General features: G+C 40.1%; 1 protein-coding gene across 30 annotated transcripts in view; it reads left to right on the top strand.

Annotated features, from left to right (window-relative positions):
• Nucleotides 1-22743, top strand: part of RBFOX1 (RNA binding fox-1 homolog 1) — a 2430619-nt gene that overhangs the window by 2218959 nt on the left and 188917 nt on the right. For 27 of the 30 annotated variants that reach the window (XM_073362506.2, XM_073362502.2, XM_073362531.2 and 24 more), the window contains one exon: nt 6372-6614. In XM_073362506.2, the coding sequence (XP_073218607.2) occupies nt 6372-6614 (243 nt within the window). Of the gene's footprint in view, nt 1-1069; nt 1216-6371; nt 6615-22743 lie in introns of those variants that run through there. The other 3 variants (XM_073362530.2, XM_073362527.2, XM_073362518.2) reach the window with 3 other exon arrangements.

The raw sequence follows: 22743 nt of genomic DNA, 5'->3' as shown, positions 1-22743 counted from the left end.
AGCTTGCAGTGTTAGTCAATTGGTCCAGTGTGGCTGGATGTCTGATTCCCTGTGGAAAAGCCTAAAACAGCTGTTTTTATTATCCTTAACTAGAAAGTGCTAGCAGCAAATCTATAAGAATTATCCTGCATTATTAAAGAAACCTAGTGTATTTGAGTTGGAATGTAAGTTTAACAATACAGTTAATACTGTTTATCCAGATTTTTTTTTCTGGGGATTTGGGACATTTGTAAATAAAAACTCACCTGTTGCATTTCAGTCCTGCCTCTAACTTCTATCCGGTGACAGCCCATGACAGATTGGCAGTAAAGTTGAATTCTTTGGGGCTCTTTGTGTAGTCTTAGCCTTCTTCTCTATTATGTGATTTTAATTAGAAATTTAATCATTTCTGAGACTACCTCTCGAGAATCTAGACAAGTTCCTTTAATAGTGAAGCATTAGCTTGCTTAAACTGCCGCACAAAAGTAAAGCTTGGAAGCATTTCTGAAATATTTCCCTTGGTGGGCAGGAGGGATACCACAAAATAAAGATGGCAAAATAATTTCAATTATAAAGAAAGGGTAAAGTAAATTTAATGTAAAATAGACAGTGGTTTTTATTGCCTAAGTTTGCTATGGGTATTAAGCAACTTTAAAACACAATTTTTATTGCTGTTAACTTTTCAAATTGTAGGAAAGATTAGACTCTCTCTCTCTCTCTTTCTACTGTAAACTGCAGTTGTCAAAAAACCAAAGTATTGGAGGTTTAGGGTTTTCCATAACTTAGAATACAATCATCTTATTTTAAAAATGAAAATGTTCAGCTTGCGACAACTTACAACGTAGCATTTCTAATGTTTTTTAAACAGCTATTAATGTAGTCAAGCTGTGTTTTTTCTTCTTCTGTGTGTAATCATCTGCTCAGTGGTGCACTCTATAACTAGTAGCCGGAGACAGAGGAGTGGCCTGCTGTGATTGATGGGGCGAGGCCTAGCAAACTGAAAGAGTCCCATCTGGATTAGGTTTTGGGAGCAGTCAGATGTTGAGTGGGAGGTCAGTAAGGCTTGCATTAGCTCCCCCTCCTTCAACACCCCTATCATCCACACTCATACACACATTACACAGCTCACACGCCCTCATCCATAATTGATACTTGCTTTGGGCAGATGCTGCATGGCCTGGGACTAGAGCAGCTGCTAAGTTTATGGAGGATAAAGAGAGCAGGATGGTACAGCAGGTATTTTCACTTTATTTTCACTTGAAACTCTGATTTTAGTCAAGCAAGGGCATTTCTTTTATTCAACTGTACCACTGCATGAAAGCCTCTTCTAACACATATTTTGTTGCTTAAGTCATTCTGCCAGGCGAGCTACAGCAGTGATTATGTGTGTCTGCTGTGCTTGATATGTCTAACTGAGCCGTTCTTATAACCAGCAGGTTTACAGAGTAATTTTGCATTTTTCTTCTTTGTTTCCATGCCCTGAGGATATGATGCAGTTTGGCTCATTTAACTATAGTATGAGAGGCTTTCTCTGGATGTGAAATATCTCTTGCCAAAGAAACAGAACACAATAAAACTAAAATAGAATAAAACAAACAATAAACCGTTAGTTAGACTTTAAAATGTGGAAAACCTTAAAGGTTTTTAGTGAGTAAATACAGTTTTATGTTGTGAATATGTGTTTAAAAAGAAACACTGAATAAGTGATATTTTCTTTGCTCTTCTTCTTTTGTGTATAAACATGACAAGCTTGCTTTATTATGTTTTGTCATTTTTCATGCATTTTTTAATTATAAAAGCCTTTCAGAGCTGAAGAGAGTGATGAAAAAGAATGTGGAGATTTGAGATACTCAATAGGAATGTTTTAAAATTAGGATCTTTTGTGTTTTAAGTATAATAATCTATGGGATTTTAGAAAGCCTTCACTTGCCTATATCATACTAAGGCATTTTTTTGTTCTGGTATAGCTCAGCATTTAAGTAGAAAGCAATAAACTGGATTTTATACACTGCCACGTAAAGCATATTTTGGAGCTGAAATGTGGTTTTCATTAGATTTCAGGCCAAAACATTTAGCAGAGCCTGACTGTCTGCCTTCCTTTGTTCTTCTTTCAGCTGCCAACTACTACTTTATTCAACCACACACAAAAAAATGAACATTAAGGGGTCATTTAAACTTATATAAAAGTAAAGAGATTCAGAGTTAAGTCTGAAACTATAACTTCTGTCTACCCTCTTGTGCCTAGTTAGAGTTCCACATTGCCTGTGTACTGTCACCCACTATTTTGAGGCTGCTCCAGTGCCTAAGATCATGGTCTAAATTAAGAATGGAGTTTCCTGTCACTTTAAGGAACATTTCATACCTTTAAAAATAACTTAGTAGATACCATTTTTCAGTTTCATTTTGTTTTCAATACTCTCATTAAAATGTCATTTTAAAATACCCTGTTAATATGCTGTGGGGCTAGAGAATAACTTGAGATTCACAAAGTCCCATTCAAATTTAGATCAGTTTTGTGTAGTCTAGATTTGGCATTCACATTTCACAACAGTATAAGTAAGGATCTGTTAGTTTCCACTGTGATAACCTTAATATGAATTCACATCTTAAACGGTAACCAATTTGCATGTTACGTATCTTAATATTACAGAATGTGTTTAATCGTATGGGACATGCTAATGCATTATGGTAATGTTATGTGCTTTGAATATGCATATACTCATTATGGATCCAAAATGTAGAGATTATTTAGACTAAATTTTAAAACTAAAAAACCTGCACTTGTCATGGCATGTGCAGTCGCTGCTTCTAAAATCAGAACATCTCAGCATTATTATCATGATATGCATAATTATAAATTCCTGGCTTACAACAGAATGTGTATATGTACATACACACCCACACATATAATTTCTTTATCTTACAGTGGACAACTATTTTTTTTAATTAAAACAAAAATAAGTTCAATGAAAGAATAACACCTGGGCTGATACCTGGCATGCCAAATTTCTACTTCTTCCTGAATATATAGGGGTTATTTATATGCTGACCCTTCACTATTTCCTTACTTTTGGCTGGTGCCACTTTAATAAGGGAATCGAAATCTCAATTTAGCAAATCTAATGACTGAGGTAGAAGACTCTCAACAGTGTTAAGGTGCCTGAATTTTCATTGTGTGTATGCCATTTTATGGCAGTACTGAAGTGAAATGTTTGAAGGTGCTGGTAAGAAATCATATAAAAGCTCAGTGCTCTTAATTAAATATTAGCTGTAATTAGCACTAAGTGTGAATGGTACAGATATTAATTAGGGTCTCATGGAACTGCTGTCAGTGTTAATGAGAAACAGTCAGGGTCTCAGCAACATCTGTTTTAGAACTCAAGGTAGTATAAAAACCTTTAGTAGATCAAAAGCATCTGAACATTAGCTGTTGGTCCCTTTGTTGCCATTATTGTTCTTTTTTTAATATCTGCTGACTGTAATGCCATGTCTAACAACTGACATGAAGGAATAACTTATGGACCAGGAATGACCAGCTACTGTGCTTCAAAGCAATACAGTCAAAGTAATTTAGTAGGTAGAAGAATTTTTTATGCTGCTGCTTCCATGCTCCCTGGTTCCTATCACTAAACTCTGTCCTAAAGTATTTGATGTTTACAGTTTAAATATAGAACTTTCAACAAATAAAAAAGTTCACACTCATAGCTATTACCTGTGAAGACACATGAAGGAAGCCAATCATTGCTCAGTTTTAGTGTGCATGCTTTCTTTAGTGTGCATTTTGGCCATGTATAATTAATATTTTTCATAATAGCTAGGGAGTATTAGGTAAAGAAATTAAAAAATGAGTTTTCATTTATATATATGAATGAAGGAATGAGTAGATACATTCCTCTACTAAATCGAATATACAAGGTATTTTTCCTGTTTTAAAACCTAAATTGTTGCAAGTTTTAGTGTAAAAATACTTAACTTTTCATTTTGGCTTGTACTTGTAATACTAACAATACCATTATTTTACACTTTCAAAGCACTGTACAGTCATGAAGCAATCTCACAACACAGTGCAATATAGAACGTAAATGTTGTTGTTTCCATTTTAAAGATGATAAAGTGAGGCAGAAAGTATAAATGATTTGCCCAAGGACACACACTAAATTAGTTGAAGAGCTGGGATTCACATTCAGAAGTTTCAAACTCCTAATCCCTCATGCTTAATTCACTACAGCATATTGCCATTTAGTTAGGAAAAATATGTGTTTTCTCCTGTAATATGTAACCAAAGGCTGTTGAAATATATAGGCTAGTGAATCCTCAAAGGTTCTGAGTTCCTGTTCTGTTCAAATGATCACTCCCATATTTAGATGCTTATTTGAATTAGCTGAAACTGGTTGGAAACCTTCTTAGTTGTGAAATTCCACAGTAATACCTCACTATTTCAGTATTAGCCATGGCCTTTGCTGAAGCGAGCAGGTGCAAGGATTAATGAAAACAAAAAATGTGTGTGCACATGCGTGAGCGTGTTTGGTGGAATGTGGCTGAATATTTCATAATCCTCCCTTCCCTCCCTACTTTTGCACATTCAGTGGGGAATGAGGATGATCTTGACCAGCGTCTGATGGGGCAGAGCTCCTGCTGGGCAAGTCAGGGGCTGGTCGCTCCCTTCCTTAGGTCCCTTTGTCTTCTGTTTGGCAGGACCTGGTGAGTTGGAGCTAATCAATTGGTGTGCCCCCTCCTGCACTTATTTATACTCTGCTGGGGCTTTCAAATGCCTCTTGCACCTGTTAGCTGTTCTCTTTCCCTCCTCTTAATTAGAGCGTAGTAGCTATGATTTTTAGGATGCTGCAGGCTTTACCAATCACTTTTTTGGTACCAGGAAATAATTTTTCTCCTTGGGCCTCATTGAGGTTCAATGGGCTTTTTTCTTTTTTTTGGAGCTGGGTGAAATTTTTTCGATGAGTAGTAAATTAGCCAGAAAATACATATTTTGAGGCAACAAAACTGTAAAAGCAATTTCAAAAAAAGTTGAAAGTTAATTTTGAAACCAAATGTTTCAACTTTTGGTTTTGAAATGGTGTTTTGTTTAGAAATTGAGCTAATTTAAAATACAAAAACAAAAGAGAAAAAAAAACATCCCAAGATGGAGCAAAAAAAAGGGGTGGAGGGGAATTGTTTGGGGTTAAACAAAACATGTAGATGGACCCAGAATAACACTTTTTGGTTTTCAGGGTCGTTTTTGATTCTGCCCCTGAAATTGAGCCAAGGCTTTCGAATATGTATAGCCATCCCCAATTCCTTTCTATGGTGATACTGCAGATGTACTGGTGTCCCCTGACACTGCTGTCTGTAGCATCGTGATTTAGGCATACCTTAAATAAATTCACAAGCATGTTTTGTAAGAAGATTTTTTTTTCAGTGTCATAATATATTCATTATGGTCAGACCCATTTAGCCAGAGACTGTTGCAGGCATTTACGTCAAATACCTGTGATACGTTAGCATTTTTGACATCTGCTTGCTACAGTAGAATTATATCAAAGCTAAAGCTAGATCTAATTGTCCATACAAGATATAGATGCTGCCATTTGGTCTTTTAATTGTAAAGGTTTATTTTTAATACATAAATGTAAAATTATTCCTAGCAAAATGATAAGGCATTTTGAGTTCTTCCTTTAAAATTTTCTGACACATTACAGTGTAAAGTATTTTTAATGTTTTTCTCAAATGGATTTTAAACTGATGTATTTCTAGTCCCATATTTTTTATTTTGTGTTTCTAAGCTTGAATCTAATCATCCCATTGCATTTGTGCTCTACAACTGAAAGGATGAACTTTTACTTAATAGATTACACATTAAATGAGTGATGAACATCTGAGAGAGTAGCATTTTAGTACAAATATTTAAAACTGAGCACAGTGGATCATCTATTTTCAAACTCTCATTTGGCTGCATCTTTTCAGAAATCTAGAAAACCATGAGGAAGAATGCACTAGGCGATAAATATACCAAGCCTCTTTCAATGCCATCAGTGTTTTGTAACTTTTGGAATGAGTGGAATTATTTACTATAACTTTTCCTTCTTAACTGCTGGTTTTAGTAAAAACATATTGGCTACATTAATTTTGTTTTAGCTAAACTATCTGTTCCTTTGACTGTATATACACTAGGGGTTTCAGTTCATGTAGTCTTACCTGGTGTTAACAATCAAATTTAAAAAAGGCCCATGTAGAAAACTACATTTTGCTTCTCTAAAGTCAGAAATGTAATAGGGAGTGGCAGAGGAGGGAATTAAATCAGATGGGATACACTCTCCAGGGGAAACAAACATCCATTTAGAAATCTTGGAGAATATCCTCTTTATTTTCTAAATTATTTTTTCTTTACTTTACAGGGTAATCAGGAAGCTACAGCACCTCCTGACACAATGGCACAGCCTTATGCATCAGCTCAGTTCGCTCCACCACAGAATGGGATCCCGGCAGAATACACAGCCCCACACCCCCATCCAGCTCCAGACTACACAGGCCAGACCACAGTTCCAGAGCACACGTTAAACATGTACCCTCCTGCTCAGACACACACTGAACAGAGTGCAGCTGACACAAATGCACAAACTGTCTCCGGCACAGCCACAGTAAGTTCAGGTTTCTTATATTTTTGAAGATGTATATCTCAAGTTATAAAAATGTGTATTGATAAAGCTCTTTCTTATGTTGCATCTAATGGTTCTAAACTTGGATTTTATTTATGGTTATTCAAAACAATATAGGGTCCAAAATAGGTTCAGTCTTTTTTCTTTGAACTTTGAGGGTATTATACTTCCACTTGTGGTGCCTCTCATCAAGCCAGCCGGTGGAGTAGTATCTGGTGGCACTTGTTTTCAAAATTCTGTTCCTTTTTGAATATCCAAACATGCAAAATTATATATGAAGAACAAATATTTAAATGGTTTTATAAGATTTAACCTGTTTAGAGCTGGGCACAACATTCATTTGAAGGAAAACAGTGAATTTGTTTTACTGATATTCCTGAACCCTTCTTATTCACTTTTCGCAAAGGTTTATTTGAATACAACTTTATTCTCAAGAATATTCGGAAAAGGGATAGTGTTGCAAATACTCATGCAAATATGTATTTTCATGTGAATATTCATCATGAGTATCTGCAACAAAAGTGCTTGTGCAGCCATCTTGAAAGCTTTTTGTGGGTTTGGAAATCATCAGACAATGGAACAGAAACAACACCATGTGGCTTAGCCACCCAGTGCGTGCAAACAGCAAATTACAAATCGTGATTACTCTAAGTAATAGTATGCAAATAAATGTTAGGCTTAGATGTTAACATAAATAAAAATTGGTGTCTATTTGTGGAACTATTAAGAACTGAAAAAGGGAATCCATTTTTCAAATTTCTGTCTTTCTTGACAACTTTTTTTAAAACTAATGTATAAGTGTCTTAAGGGATCTAAGTCAAGGAGTGACCAATATTTGATGCTGAGCTCGCACCCTCTGAAAATCAGACACTTTAAAGGTGTCTCCCAAGGCAAACAACCAAAAACTGAGACTCTCAAAATCATTATTCACTTTTGAAAATACTGGCTGAAATCTAAAGATTGGTTTATTAAGGCCCTGGTTTGAGGGCTATCCCTTGAATCTGAAATAGAAGGCTTGGGTTTTTTCCACCGTATTTTTTTGTGAAGGGCGCAGTTCCTTTAAATATTTCTGCCTCAGACCATGTTATCCTTTCATAATAGCTGATGCTGCTACACTTCCCCTGGTTGTAGGAAGATTAGAAAATGTCTCGTTCAGAAATTAAAACAAATGCTTCTCAGCAGCATCCAGAGATGCTCTAAAAATGTGCCACTGATGCCCTTCCTGTATGCCTCCAAGCATTACACAGAGACACCAATCAATGGGTTGTTCTGAGGGTATTTAAGCACCTTACCATGTTACTTCTACCATTACCTAAATATTAGTGAGAATGGAAAATAATACCATTTAGAATGAGTATGCACAGTGTATAATACGTTCTATATACTATGTACAGGAACAGAGGACTTGCCATAACACAGCAGACTACTGATCTACCTAGTTCACTGCTGTATTCTTTCTGACATTCACCAATATTAGACGCTTCTCCGGAAGATACAAAATACAGTGTCATGGACAATTATGAAAACCTACTCATGTGAGAACTTTCTTCCCAATCTCCTCAATAAGAAGCCACCTTGTGGCCCAGAGTATTAGAAGCTATATCCTTTCCAAACACAAAAGTTTTTGTCCTATTTATTATAACTGTGGATGTTCTCATTAATGTCTAGTTCTTTTGGGAATCATACTAAACCTCTGGACTCAAAGGTATTGTGATACTTAATTCCAGTTTTAGGGTTTGTTTAATAAATGTTTCCTGTTACAGTTTTAAATTAATGAAATTCAAAGCTACCAAAACGTCTGCTTGTTCTTATATTATGGGAAAAATTAACTAGGAACATGTTATTTACTTTCTCTATTCCATTAATTAATTTATATACCTCTGTAATGTGACCTTTTTTTCACTTCTTCACTAAGCTGTTCATATACTAGTATAATGTCTTCTGTTATTTCGATCCCATTCATTAAATAGCATACCATTTTGTTTGCTGTTTTGATCACTACTACACGTTGGGCTGATCACAGTGACATCCAGCTCAATCCCTTCATGTTTGTTTCTTTGGAATTCCTGGATTTATACCATTCAGTCCTAGGATGAAATCCTGGCTGTACTGAAGTCCCTGGAAAACTTCCTATTGACATTATTGGGGCCAAGATTTCACCTCTGGTGACCTGTGGCTTTTTAAGTGTGTTTGACTGCCTCATTTATTATCACCTCAGTCTGACAATCTCATTGTTTTTGGTAGGAAAGAGCACAGAACTTGAGTAGGTATTTCCTCAACATCCTCTGTGGAAAAGAGTGATGAAAAGAAATCATTTAGTTTGTCTTCAATGGCCTTATATTCCTCAATTACTCCCTTGAATCTGGTGTTCCAGCAGATGCAGTTGTTCCTTTGCACGTTTCCTCCTTCTGATACAATAATAGAAATGTTATTCCTTTTTATGCCTTCGGCTATCTGCTTTTCCTAGTTCTCTTAGTCCTACAAATGTCCAGGTTCCACTTTATTGAGTGTAAATATTTTAATTTCCTTGCTTTTGACTTAATCTTTTTGAAGAGCTACCTCTTTTTTTCTGAAATCCCCATCTAAAATGTAGTGTAACAGTGAATGTTGTTGGCACAATACCTCCATAGAGAAAGATTAACTTAATTATATTGTAATCATTGTTATTTTTTAAGGGTGGCAAATCTGGCCCTATTTAATACTTAATACAAATGCTATTTAATGTGAATTGTCTTGTTGCACTTACATCGGATCTTAGAAATTAGAGATGGAAAAAATTTATTTGGAAATGTAGGCCGTCCCATATCCAAGCTGGCTTGTTGCCTACACTATCTTTTTAGTGTAATTTGGATTTCATTTAGAAACCTGTAAAAATAATATCATCCAACAATTTGTAGACAAAGTCAAAACTGTAATCAATTGACAACATATGGCATTTTATATTTGATATAGTACAAATAGAGATTTACAAGAAGTGAATTCTCTAAGGCTCTCCACTATTCAACTGAGCCTCAACGTTACTTAATTGCTTAAAAATCTCCCACAAATTTCCAGTCAAATCTTTTGTTCAAATTTGTTATGGGTATCAGCTTCTATAAACTGTTATGATCTACCTTATAAATTGTTAGCACTTTATGGCTTTCCATTGTATTTGTGAACACAGTATAAACATCATGCAAAAAGATACAAGCAGATGAAACGTTGCACCCAGGCAGAACCCCAGTGATTTCAGTGGGGTTTGTGAGGGCTTTAGGATCCACCTGTATGCATCACTTTGTGGATTGGTGTCTAACAGTACATGTTGTTTTTAATCAGAAAATGTAACATTACAAATTAATACAACGTCAGCACTGTAACTCAAAGTGATGTTCACGTCTGAAGGAAAAGATGCCTTAGCTACCAGCAAAATATTGGGGTAGTGAATTTCCGGACTTTCTAAATTCCAGGAGTAATCTGGTTGTCCACTGGAGCTTTTGGTTGGTAGCTTTCAGATATTTTTAGGTAGCTCTCAGATGTTCAGTTGTGTAATGTGCAATCTGACATGAGACCTGTTTGAAAAATTGACGAGGCTGGCTATTCACAAAGGAGTCCTATTGATAAAAATGAGAGGTTTAGTAAAACAGCGATTGGAGAGAAGCCAGTATTTGAAATGATGGTAATAATCCGTATGCACAACTGTGTATTTAAGGCTGTGGATCTGACTGTAAATTTAAGAAGTATGTTAGTGTAATGAAAAATGACTATTACAACTGAAAACAATGTTAATAAAATATCAGAAAGATTCCGTGGGGATTTTTGAAACTGCTGAAAAGAAATGCCTTCTATCACCCCTGCAAGAAGTGATCCATACCAAACTTAAAAACATTCTCTCTAAATTAGTTGTCCTGATGGCTTTCTCAGTGCATCAAACCTTCTCTCTTTTTGTCTACCAGAGCCTCAACCTTTGGGGCTGGGGCTGACTTCACTTTGTGTCTTGTACAGCCCCAAATATAATAATGTTAATATTGTTAGTATTTGATGTAGGACAGTGAAATTTATTTTGGGTCATTTTATCAGAAAATTGTGTAAAATCCTGTCCCCACTCCCATGGCAACACTCCCATTGACTTAAATGGGCCAGGATTTCACCCATCAACTTTACTCCAGATTTGAAATTTCCATATATGTGATTCTAAGCACTAGTGCAACAGTAAGTTTAAAGGCTTGGTCCATTAATGAATAAACTCTAGGGGCCTTATTTAATGTTGCCCTGCACCTTGTGGAGTCATTTACACCAGTTGTAAAGTGAGTATAAAATGCTACCAAGCCAGAATGGTGTAAGTGACTACATAAGGTGCAGGATATCAGTGACTCCTGCCTTAGGAGATATGTAACATTTCCTGTATCGTTTAGATTCAGACAAATACTACACTTTTTATTTTTTTTTCTTTTATAAAAATACAGTCTTTTTTGCCATGAGTTTTACGTTAATGGATCCTTTCCTCCTCTCCCCCTGCTCCTGCATTTTTTAGTCCCTAAATATTGTGCCCCACCTCCTTATACTCTTCCCTCTTAGAGTTTCAGTCAAAGAACGCAGATGGTAATGCACTGGTGATTTTCCTTCACTGGTTGCTCCTGACTTTCTAGCAGACTCCTAAACTAGTTTTGGCAGCCTTGAAATTGTCCTTGTTGATGAGTTGATCAGACCTGCCATGTCAGACAGGGATGCTGTTTTCCTTAAACATAGTTTTTAATTCTGAGCAGTTTATATATTTTTTTTCTGGTTGCCAGTAAGGCTTAGCACAGTGGAAATCCCTCTTGGTTCTCATCTCAGATTCCTTGTTAGCAAAGAAATAATAATTTCCTGAGCACAAGAAAATTAGCAAATTTTTCAGAGACACATTCCTAAGCAGGGGCCAGTCAGGTCTTCCTGGCTTCTTGCTTGAATTTCCACTTTGTAATTCAGAAGTTTTAACTCATTTCAGGGAGCCTAATCTTGCAGTGATCATTCATACAAATGGGCCTTACTTACTGAGCATAGTCCCACTGGCTTCAGTTGGCATACTCATGGGACTATGGGTCACAGGATTGGGCCAAAAAGTATATTTTCCCATATGATGGGGTGTATACACCCTACGCTGTAGCCACCAGGAAGGGGTTAATAAATGGGTTATTTACCTGACTAGCTGTGACTAACAGACCGATTAACCACAGTTGGGATAAAAGGCTGCAGCTCAATTAGAGGAAGACAGCTACCAGAGTGTATATCTACATTTCAGTTCGGAGCAAGCCTCCCAGGCCAGGTCAGCTACAGCTCATGTACGCATGTTAAAAAGAATTGTGTGGATGTTGCAGTGCTGGTGGAGGCTCGGGTTAGCCACCCAATCCATATTTTTTGTTTTGTTTTGTTTATATGGGCAAACAAATTCTATTCTTGGAGAGGTGGATCACACTCTGAGTCATATTTGTTGGGCCAAAGTGCTCGTGGGTCCATTTGCATGGCTTGGATTGACTTTGGTGGGAGTCATCTAAGGGCATAATCTGGATCTAATTCTGCCTGTGTGATACAGTGGACACTAGTAAAATCATTTACTGCTTAAATGTGTTATGTTTACTGGAGTTCCGCAATATTTCTCATTCTAAATATCGGGAATGTCTCAGTAGAAATGTATACCATAGCAAGGTAAGCGTTGTGACGCTGCACTCCATGATGTTTTATGGAAATGTGCTTATGAGTCTGAATATAATGTGATTGGAATATGCTTTATGCAAAAGGTCTCTTGTAAGGTATCATTACAAAGCATATAATCTTCTGAGTGTGTTCATCCTATCTGTATGCATGTATCATTCTTGTATCTGAAGCTAGAAATATAAAGCATAACTCTGAGGGCCAACTGTAATTATGCAAAGTGTGGGCAATTGATGGTGGTTTAGAATCTCGATAGCTCCCATTGACTAGGACAACTGGTTGTAAATAGTCTGTTTACTTGCAAGCCTTCCTGGGGGTGCATGCAGGCCAGCCCTGGAAGGATGGAGCCTGGGGTCTCACAGGACGTGACCATGTCACCTGATACTGGAATCCATCTTAAACCTGGTGCTTTTTCATTTAGAAGGAGGGGTGGGGACCCAGAAAGACAAAAGATTCCCCCTTGTGCCAAAGTGAGCTGAGTAAAACAGATTTATTTGGGGCTTGGATCCCATTGGGAACTGGGTGTCTGGGTTCTGGAGATAGGTGACCTGCTGAGCAGTTTTTGGTTAAAGTCTGCAGCTTTGGGGGCATGGACCAGACCTGAGTCTGTGTTTCAGCAGGCTAGCGTGTCTGATTCAACAAGGCAGGGTTTTGGAGTCCCAGGCTGGAAGGAAAACAGGCTCAGAGGTAATTTCAGCACGTCAGGTGATAGTCCCAAGGGGGTCTATGTGACCAAACCTGTCACAGAGGCATAGTCTAACAGGATCTGTGCACAACTGATTGCTTTGAGACACTGGTAGTGATTTTAAGTGAATTTTAAGGGTCGTGGCTGGAGAGCAGATAAAGTGGTTATTGGTTTGTTATTTTCTGTTTGTTTGTTTGTTTTGGGTGCGGAAAATAAACACAAGAAAGCAGGAAAATGACTACCAGTGAGGCAGTTACAAAACTAGAGCTGGCCAGATTGGAAGCGGAAGAGAAGGCAAAGGACCGCGAGTTTCAAATGTGGCAGGCAGAAATGAGGCTCAAAGAAGCAGCTGCGGCCAGGGAAACCATGGAGGCAGAAGCAGCCAGACAAAGGGCTGCACACTTGGTTGCAAAATTGACTGGGAGAGCTCTGGATATATTGAATAAGATGCCTATTGCTGATGCGTCAAACTATGGTAAATTTAAGGAACTGGTTTTGAAACAGTTCCAGATTACACCTGAAACCTACAAGGTAAAATTTAGGAGTCTTAAGAGGGGATTAAGTAATGTGGCCTATGTAAATGAAATGAGAGATTTGTTAGACAAGTGGGTGAGGGAAAAAACACATTACGAGCCTTGAAGGAATGTGTGATTTGGTTACTCAGGAACAGTTCCTGAATATGTGCAGTGATGATGTAAAACAGTATTTGTGGGACAAAAAGGTGGCTGCAGTGGGTGAATTAGCTGGATTTGCAGACTCTTATGAGCAATCTCAAGCTGCAATTAAACATAAACCCCTGGCCGAGGGGTGCAGGGTTGGGGGAAAGCAGAATCACCGTTTTACCCCTGGATAAAAGGAGGCTGGGCGTTCACCTTCCCATTCCCCTGTTACTCGTCCCCAGTCTCCTGTACAAGCGGAGGAGCCCAGAAGGTGGTGCTACCATTGTAAGTCCACTGAGCACCTGAGGAATAAATGGCCTTGGCTGAGTGGAAACAGGCACCAGGTAACACCTGAAGCTGCTGCATCTCAGAGCACAGGGTTTAGCCCAGGCTACTACTACTTACCACACAGGTTTCAGAGTAGCAGCCGTGTTAGTCTGGATCCGCAAAAAGAAAAGGAGGACTTGTGGCACCTTAGAGACTAACACATTTATTTGAGCATAAGCTTTCGTGAGCTACAGATTTATATACATAGAGAACATGAAACAATGGGTGTTACCATACACACTGTAACGAGAGTGATCACTTAAGGTGAGCTATTACCAGCGGGAGAGCGGGGTGGAGGGGACCTTTTGTAGTGATAATCAAGGTGGGCCATTTCCAGCAGTTGACAAGAATGTCTGAGGAACGGTGGGGGGTGGAATAAAAATGGGGAAATAGTTTTACTTTGTGTAATGACCCATCCACTCCCAGTCTCTATTCAAGCCTAAGTTAATTGTATCCAGTTTGCAAATTAATTCCAATTCAGCAGTCTCTCGTTGGAGTCTGTTTTGGAAGTTTTTTTTTTTTTTGTGAAGAATTGCAACTTTTAGGTCCGTAATCGAGTGACCAAAGAGATGGAAGTGTTCTCCAACTGCCCCCCAACCTGAAGCAAATACTCACCAGCAACCACACCCCACACAACAGAACCACTAACCCAGGAACCTATCCTTGAAACAAAGCGCTTTGCCAACAGTGTCCACATATCTATTCAGGGGACACCATCATAGGGCCTAATCACATCAGCCACACTATCAGAGGCTCGTTCACCTGCACATCTACCAATGTGATATATGCCATCGTGTGCCAGCAATGCCCCTCTGCCATGTACATTGGTCAAACTGGACAGTCTCTACGTAAAAGAATAAATGGACACAAATCAGATGTCAAGAATTATAACATTCAAAAACCAGTTGGAGAACACTTCAATCTCTTTGGTCACTCGATTACAGACCTAAAAGTTGCAATTCTTCAACAAAAAAACTTCCAAAACAGACTCCAACGAGAGACTGCTGAATTGGAATTAATTTGCAAACTGGATACAAATAACTTAGGCTTGAATAGAGACTGGGAGTGGATGGGTCATTACACAAAGTAAAACTATTTCCCCATGTTTATTCCACCTCCCACTGTTCCTCTGTCGTTCTTGTCAACTGCTGGAAATGGCCCACCTTGATTATCACTTCAAAAGGTTCCCCCCCCCTTGCAGATAACAGCTCACCTTAAGTGATCACTCTTGTTACAGTGTGTATGGTAACTCCCATTGTTTCATGTTCTCTGTGTATATAAATCTCCCCACTGTATTTTCCACTGAATGCATCCGATGAAGTGAGCTGTAGCTCACGAAAGCTTATGCTCAAATAAATTTGTTAGTCTCTAAGGTGCCACAAGTACTCCTTTTCTTTTCACACAGGATTTATAAAGGTTGCTTCTACACAACCAAGCAGTGAGCATATGCATGCTGTTAAGTTTAATGGCAAAGTGCTCCAAGGTTGGAGGGATACTGGTGCAGAGACTTCTGTGGTCAGAATGGACCTGATCCATGGGAAGGATTTGTTACTAGGAAAAATGGCAGAGTTAGAATTGGTGGGAGGTTACAAAGTCCTTACACCTTTAGCTAAGGTACTCATAGAAATTGGTGATTTGCAGGCTGAACTAACTGTTGTAGCGGTGGCACGCAATTTTGCACCGTTCCTACTGGGGAATGTTTTTTTTTTTTTTGATGTGGCAGAATCTGTCCCAGGCTTTGTTAGCAGAAGAAGGAATCTTGTGCTGAAAACCCCAGAGGGGAGGGTAAAGTCACATGTGCTGCTGGGGAAATAGGAAACTGTCTCTCTCATTCCTTGTTACCAGTGGAAAATGGGCCGTTGGGGGCAGGGATGGTCATAACCAGTTCTTGTAGCCCCAGGGCTCAAGGCAAGTCCCTGTGGGAAGGGCTGGATATAGCCAGCTCCTGTCCTGTGATCATCTCCCTGGGGGAGGGGGATGGTCCACCTTGTAACAGGGAGGCCTTCCCAGCTGCTGACTGCCAGGAAGTTGTAGTTCAACGGGGGACAGGCCTGACCCTAGGGTGCACAGATACATGTATCCCAGAGATGGAAGTTGGGGTCCTGATGACTGCTGCCATGGGAACAGACCTCAAGGGCTCTGTAGCTGGAAGCAAGCCCAGCCTGAGTGAAAGGGGGGATTTTGTTGGCCAGTGAAGGGTCTGTCATAGCTGGTAGCTGTGAGCCCACAGCTGGATCAGGGTCACCTTCCCTTTTGTGGGACACAGGGGTGTCTGCCTCAGAGGGGAGCCCAGAGAAGGAAGTCCAGATGGAAGGTATGGGGGAACTGGAGGGTCTGCCCACCTTTTGTAGGAAGGTTTTTCCCCAGGAGGAGGGGGAAGGATCTTCATCTGAAATGCCAGACCCCTCACCTGGGAATCAGGTTTTAAGGGAAGACTGAGGGTCAAATCTCCTTGAGGGGAGAGTCCACCCAACTGACCTTTTGGGAACAGAGAGTGGGGTGACCAAGGGGATCTTACCAATCCAAAACACTCCATTAAAAGATGTTGTTCCTGCTACGCTTGTAAGAGATAAAACTGTCTCTTCAAGGCAGGAGGAAAAAAAACTTTGCATTTGGGAAACTTCACAAGCAGGTGGGGTCCAACACAAAGAGATGCCAGAGGGAGGGGCCAAGGGCAGGCATGGTTGCAGTGCACCCTTTCCTTGCCAAAACCTCAAACACATGCCTGAATTGAGAGCCTTCTCCAAAGAGGCAGGAGAATCTGTGTCTGAGCAGTTTTTGGTTAAAGTCTGCAGCTTTGGGGGCGTGGACCAGACCTGGGTTTGTGTTGCAGCAGGCTAGCTTGTCTGGCTCAGCAAGGCAGGGTTCTGGAGTCCCAAGCTGGCAGGGAAAATGGGCTCAGAATTCAGTCACGTCAGATGCCTGTCCCAAGGGGGTCTGTGTGACTGAACCCGTCACAAGCGTGAAGATTTTTTTTTTAGTGTGTGTGTGTGTGTGAGAGAGAGAGAGAGAGAAAGAAAGAAACACACTGCTGCAAAATTAATTTGATTCTGCATTAATGAAACCAAGTTGTCATTCTACAACCATTTTACCTTGGGCTGTGATCTCATCAGATTTCACAAGCTAAGCAGCATTTGATCAGATCTGTACTTGGATAGGAGACCTCTATGGAAAATGCAGGTGCTTCAGGAAGCAGTGTTGGTGATTCAGTGCATGGCACTTTCCCCACTGCATCAGTTCTCAGAATCAATACTCAGCATGGTATTAGGGGATACTGTGCTGTTGGAGTTTTCAGATGAGATGTAATGCAGAGGTCCTGACCTCCTGCGATCATTAAAGAGGACATAGCACTTTTCACAAGAGAGAGAACATTAACCTCAGTGCTGTGGCCAGATTGCAACTTAGGTAATTGCATTTTTGGCTACCTAAATTCCTGCTGTGTTAGTTGGATATAGTATTTTTCCCTTCTGACCTAAACTGATGTACTGTATAGTGCTGTTTGCTGTTACACTTATCCTGTTTCACCCTAGAGGTAGCTGTATTTTATTGGTGGGTGAAGCAATTCATATAGTTTGTACCTTCAGTTAATAAGGTTTGTGCTATGCTTAGAGATGTATGTGGACCAGTTGTTTCCAAACTTTAGTGGTTTCATTCCCCCTCTTTGTCTTAAATAGTCCAGACTTGTTGATCTTCCAGGCACATTGCAAAGCCCAACTGTTGGAGCAGGAATTTGGGAGAGCTAAGGATCTTTTGAGAGGTGGGGGGAGACTGATTTAATTCACAGTATGTTTCACTCATTTGTGGCAGCAGAGATGTCAGGGATCTCTGGTGTGTTTGTGGGTTTCATATTGTGTTTTTAAAATTATGGGCAACATAAACCTTCTGTGGTATTGCTTTAGCTAAATACAGATAAATGAATGAATTAAATACAGAGATCGGTACTACCATGCTCTGTTTTTTCTGTGGGGTGTTCTATTTCTTTGGGGCGGGAGGGGAGGAGGGGAACAGGTTGTTTAATTCTTCTTTGTCTGTTCATCTCCTGAGGGCATCCATCTCATGTCCCTTCCTGGGAGGCTCCATTTCCTATTCACCGGAAAGCAATCTGCTGCTTGAGTTTGGGGTGCCCACTGGTACCTCTGTGAGGCAGGTTTTTTATTTCTATTGGGCGGGGGAGGAGGAGGAGGGGAACAGGTTGTTTAATTCTTCTTTGTCTATTCATCTCCTGAGGGCATCCATCTCATGTCCCTTCCTGGGAGGCTCCATTTCCTATTCACCAGAAAGCAATCTGCTGCTTGAGTTTGGGGTGCCCACTGGTACCTCTGTGAGGCAGGTTTTTTATGTTCTTACAGTGGACCAGAATGTCATGGAGGAAGAGATATTAAGGGGAAATTGGGCCTGTAATCTATTCCTTCTGTTTGCAGCTTTGCCTATATACATTATTCTTGAGGCTGACTGCATTAAAAGGCCATCAGAAGGAAGAAAGGATAGGTGGCTTTTAGAAGTCACTCAGTGCTTCCCTCTGAGCTACAAGAGTATATTTGTAGTTGAGATTGGACCAACTTTTCACTGGATGGATATTCTGCTTGTGCTTCTGATGCTAGCCCACTATTTTATTGGCAGCAGATCTTGAACATATCTTCTGACTTCATGCCCCCTCTTGTGGACTGCAAATGGACAGAATTAAAAGTAAGCCTATCGTGGCTCATATTTGTATTCTCCCTATTTGGAAGACACTTGGAGCAGAAGGTAACTGTGTCTATTCTCCAAAAAGGGCTATTCAGAGGACTGTGCTTCCCCATAGGGAAAAATAATTCTACATGATATTTGAACACTTGGGCTTCTAGAATGAAGCTGCATCTTATAGATCTGATTTCCCAATGATTTGAAAAATGTATTGAATTATTTTATATCTGCTATCAATGAATGCTAAGTTTAGGCAAAATATCATTTTGGCATTGCTATATCAATTCCACACTTTGTTGTCCATATCCAGACATCTTAGCCAACAGCATACTGGATATATAATAATACTTTGAGAGCTGTTACAACAATGTTTATTTCATCTAAATCATATCCTGCTGACAATGGCTGTTGTACCAGCAGGGTGGGCTGGTTGAATCGTATTATGTATTCTATCCAGTCCCAACTGCAACTTAAACAAAATGTTCCGAGGTATGCCTGTTTCAACCCTCCAAGCATTTTTCACCCAAGCAAAGTAGTCAAAATCCGTATCTACGGAACAGTGGAGAGATCAAAACTGCCATCACAAATGGATAACATAATATCATGCTAGTATGGGAAGCCACTGTAACAGCTTGGGATCATACTATTCATTACTTCTGAGGGGCTTCCTTGCTGAGAATACTGTATGTAAACTTTGTAACTAAGCCCTCATGTATATTTCCTTGCTTATGCTAAAGAATAGCAGTAACATAGTAACATCTCATCACTTGTAGGACTGGATATGTCAGCATATGTTGTACAATTGCATCCTCACAAGTTTGACAGCAGCAGACTTTTGAAAAAACCTCCGTACCCTTTTGGGGCTCAGTTTTTATGCAGATTATGCAGGCAAAAATCTCAGTGGTGTCACTGGAGATTTTATCTGTGTCAGGAAGTAAGAATCAAGCTCTTAGTTAACCAAAATATATAATACTTTTAACAGGTCACTAGTAATTGTAAAAGCCAAAGCAAGGCTTTAAATGGACTGCCTTCTACAACCCCAAGCAGCCTTGGACCTTTTCCTATATTCCCTAATCAGAGGATTCCATTGTACAGATATGACAGTTTTCTGCAATATCCTGGACAAACCTTATTGAATTAAGTTTCAGTATCTTAGGAGTTCGTTGTGTTAAAGATGCTAATATTTATGTATTATTGTGGGATTGTTCCTTAAGGGGGTGTCAGAACTAATGTCAATCCTGTGAAGTGTTATGAGCTTCAGAGATCTCTCAAAACAATGGGCCAGAAAAGATGGAACTTTTAGTCGAGTGGGTTTCCTAGCAAATACCTGGAAGGAGGAGAATGCAAGTTACCCGTTTCAAGACCCATCCTTTTTAAGCTGCACCTCAAGGGGAAACCCACTGTCTACTGATCACCTGCTACACAAGGACAGGATCAGAGGTCCAAACTGTATAAAAGAGTGACTCTCAGGTTCATGGATGCGATTGGTCTGAGCTAACAGCTGTTAGGAACTTGTGAGCACAGAAAACCCCCTTGGTGTGGTTTGAATGACTCTTCTCCTGCCAGAGCCCTTGTTGGAGTCAGAGGGTGATCTCTGATAAGCAAATTAGTATGCATGTAGGTATGGATATTTTTAATATGTTTCTCTGTAATGCATTCATTTTAAGAATAAATGGGCTGTCTGGTAACTTCAGTGTGGCAATTATACTGTTTATAGTCTTTGAGGAGATGGTAAAATAGGCTTGCTTAGGCAGTTTGTCTTGTTGAGGTATTCACAGTGTAGCCAGGGTACTGTGCAGTATGGAAATACCCTGGCCGAGAGAGAGAGGTGTGTCCGCATGTAAGCATGCGGGCCTCACCCCTGCGGTCCCTTCTGCTGGTGTCCTGGGAATTAGCTCTACTTCCAGCCTTGGAGCACCCTCTGCAGGCCAGTGTCGTGCTTATGCTGGGCCCCCATGTCCTTCCCGGACCCCCTTGTACGCTAGGGTGTTGCACTTGCAGGGCCTCCGCTCCCTGGGGAACCCCCACCTCCTATCCCTACCTTGCCTCAGTCATAGGCTAATGCCAGTCACCAGCTAGCCCCCATGCCCTGGGGTAGACTGCAGTATAAGCAATCATCCCCAGGCAAGGCTGGGTTTGGACCTGCTGCCTCTGTCTAACCTTGGGCTGTCCCCTGCAACCCCAGTACCTGTTGGGCCTAATACTAGGTTGCAGCCTGGGGCTTTCCCGGCTGGAGCTCCCCAGCCCTGCACCAATCTAAGTACTCTGCTTAGGTCCCTGCAGCCAGGTCCCTCCCTCTCAGAAGCTAGAGACTCTTAAGCTTCTGCCGAGCAGCCCCTTTATAGGGCCAGCTGAGTCTGTTTGGGGCGTGGCCACAGCTGAGGCTGCCTCCCAATCAGCCCAGCCTAAGGCTCCCAGCCCCTCCAAGGGCTGGCTTTTAACCCTTTTGGGCCGGAAGCGGGTGACCACTGCACGCTACACTGCACAAGAAAGTGATTAGTGTGGAACTGAACGACTGAGAGAGTGGGTGCCCTTGCTGGACCACAGAAGCAGAATATAGGTGCAGTTGCCCAGAATTGCAATACCTATTTTTTGCTGGGCATGCTGAAATAGCGATTTGGCTTTGCCTCTACTCAGCACTTCGATTTGTCATCTGTCAGTGGATTTTTTGGGGACCAGCAAGCAGCTATATAGCAGCATTGTTATCAGCTTTTGTGATATTGTCACAAGCCTCACCATTAGTATCCTCTTAGTGCCCAAACTTCTGTATCACTTTGATTACACAAAAGTCTCTGGTTTTAACCCCTCCATCTCAGTAAATACCTAGCACTTACGGTGTGGAAAAAAGATTGAAAATGTGCTCAAAACCAGAAGATAAATAAAAAGGCCCCAGATTTATAATTCTTAAAATAGTGTGAGTTTTAAAGTCAGACTTCTGATATTTTTAATGTTTGGGGTTGACAGTACCACAGTAGTGATGTTAATGCCCAAGATAAGTGAGGGGCTGGCTTTATCAATTAAACTATGTCTCGTTGGAAAAGAGCCTGCTTCCTTTAATTGTGTTGTCTCAATCAAATTAGCTTAACATGATTGGAAAGCCCTCTCAATGCTTGTTATGAGGCAGGTGAAACTTTTAGATCAGTGTGCTGGTTAGCGTTACCAGCTCAAAATGATCTAAAAAATGTTCTGAGGACTTTTTTCAATCATGTTAAGCTCACTCTTTTTGCCTGTCAGACAGGGACATAGTTACTAACACCACTTCATCCTGAAAAAGTTATTTCTGACTCCCTCTTCCCTTGTCAACACAGAATTGTTTCTCATCTCCCAAATAAAACCAACCAATTAAACAATTTAAGGCTGTTCCCTGGCTCAGTAGTGAAAGACCTAACAATACTTGATTTCAAATCTTTTTGCTCCTTCTATTCTCCTCTACTCATTCCCAATTCTTTTCATATTTCACTGACTTTTTCTTCTCTCTGCAGTCTAAGTATCTGTGACATCCAAATGCTTTGCCATGTGTAGGGTTCTGATGTCTTGAGAAAAACATTTGAGTCCTATATTCTGCTGAATAAACAAAGCACAGATTTCAAAGGGGACTTTGTTACAGTGAAATAGCTAATTACTACTTAAATTGTATTTGACCTTTCTGCATCTCTTCTTCACAATATAACATTAATTAAAATTGATCCTTATCTCTTTTTTTTTGGTGGGAGGTGAAAATTAACTCCCATTTTCACTGTATATGGAAGTAGTCCACGAGGCTCAGCTAATGATGCTTCTCCCCCTCTCTCTCTCCCCCCCCCCGCAATAATTGTCATGCAAGTGGTAGCTGTTTGTGTACAATTTTATCAGAAGTGGGCAATTTTTCATGGCAACACTTACAGTTGCAATGTAACCTGAGAAGCAATAGTGCTTTGTTTAATGGCTGGATTCAGAGGATAATATATGTGGCCTTTTAGGCCAGGTAAACCCTGGAACATCCCAGATCCTTGCTACGTGAGAGGCCAACAATTCAACAGAAAGGTCAGTAAGTCAAAGGAGCAATAATTAAATGCAACCTAACAAGGTCTGTAGCCTAAAGCTGGGGAGA

The sequence above is a fragment of the Lepidochelys kempii genome, chromosome 10 (genome assembly GCF_965140285.1).
Source record: "Lepidochelys kempii isolate rLepKem1 chromosome 10, rLepKem1.hap1, whole genome shotgun sequence".
Taxonomy (NCBI): domain Eukaryota; kingdom Metazoa; phylum Chordata; order Testudines; family Cheloniidae; genus Lepidochelys; species Lepidochelys kempii.
This window is presented reverse-complemented; position numbering and strand designations above follow the sequence as displayed.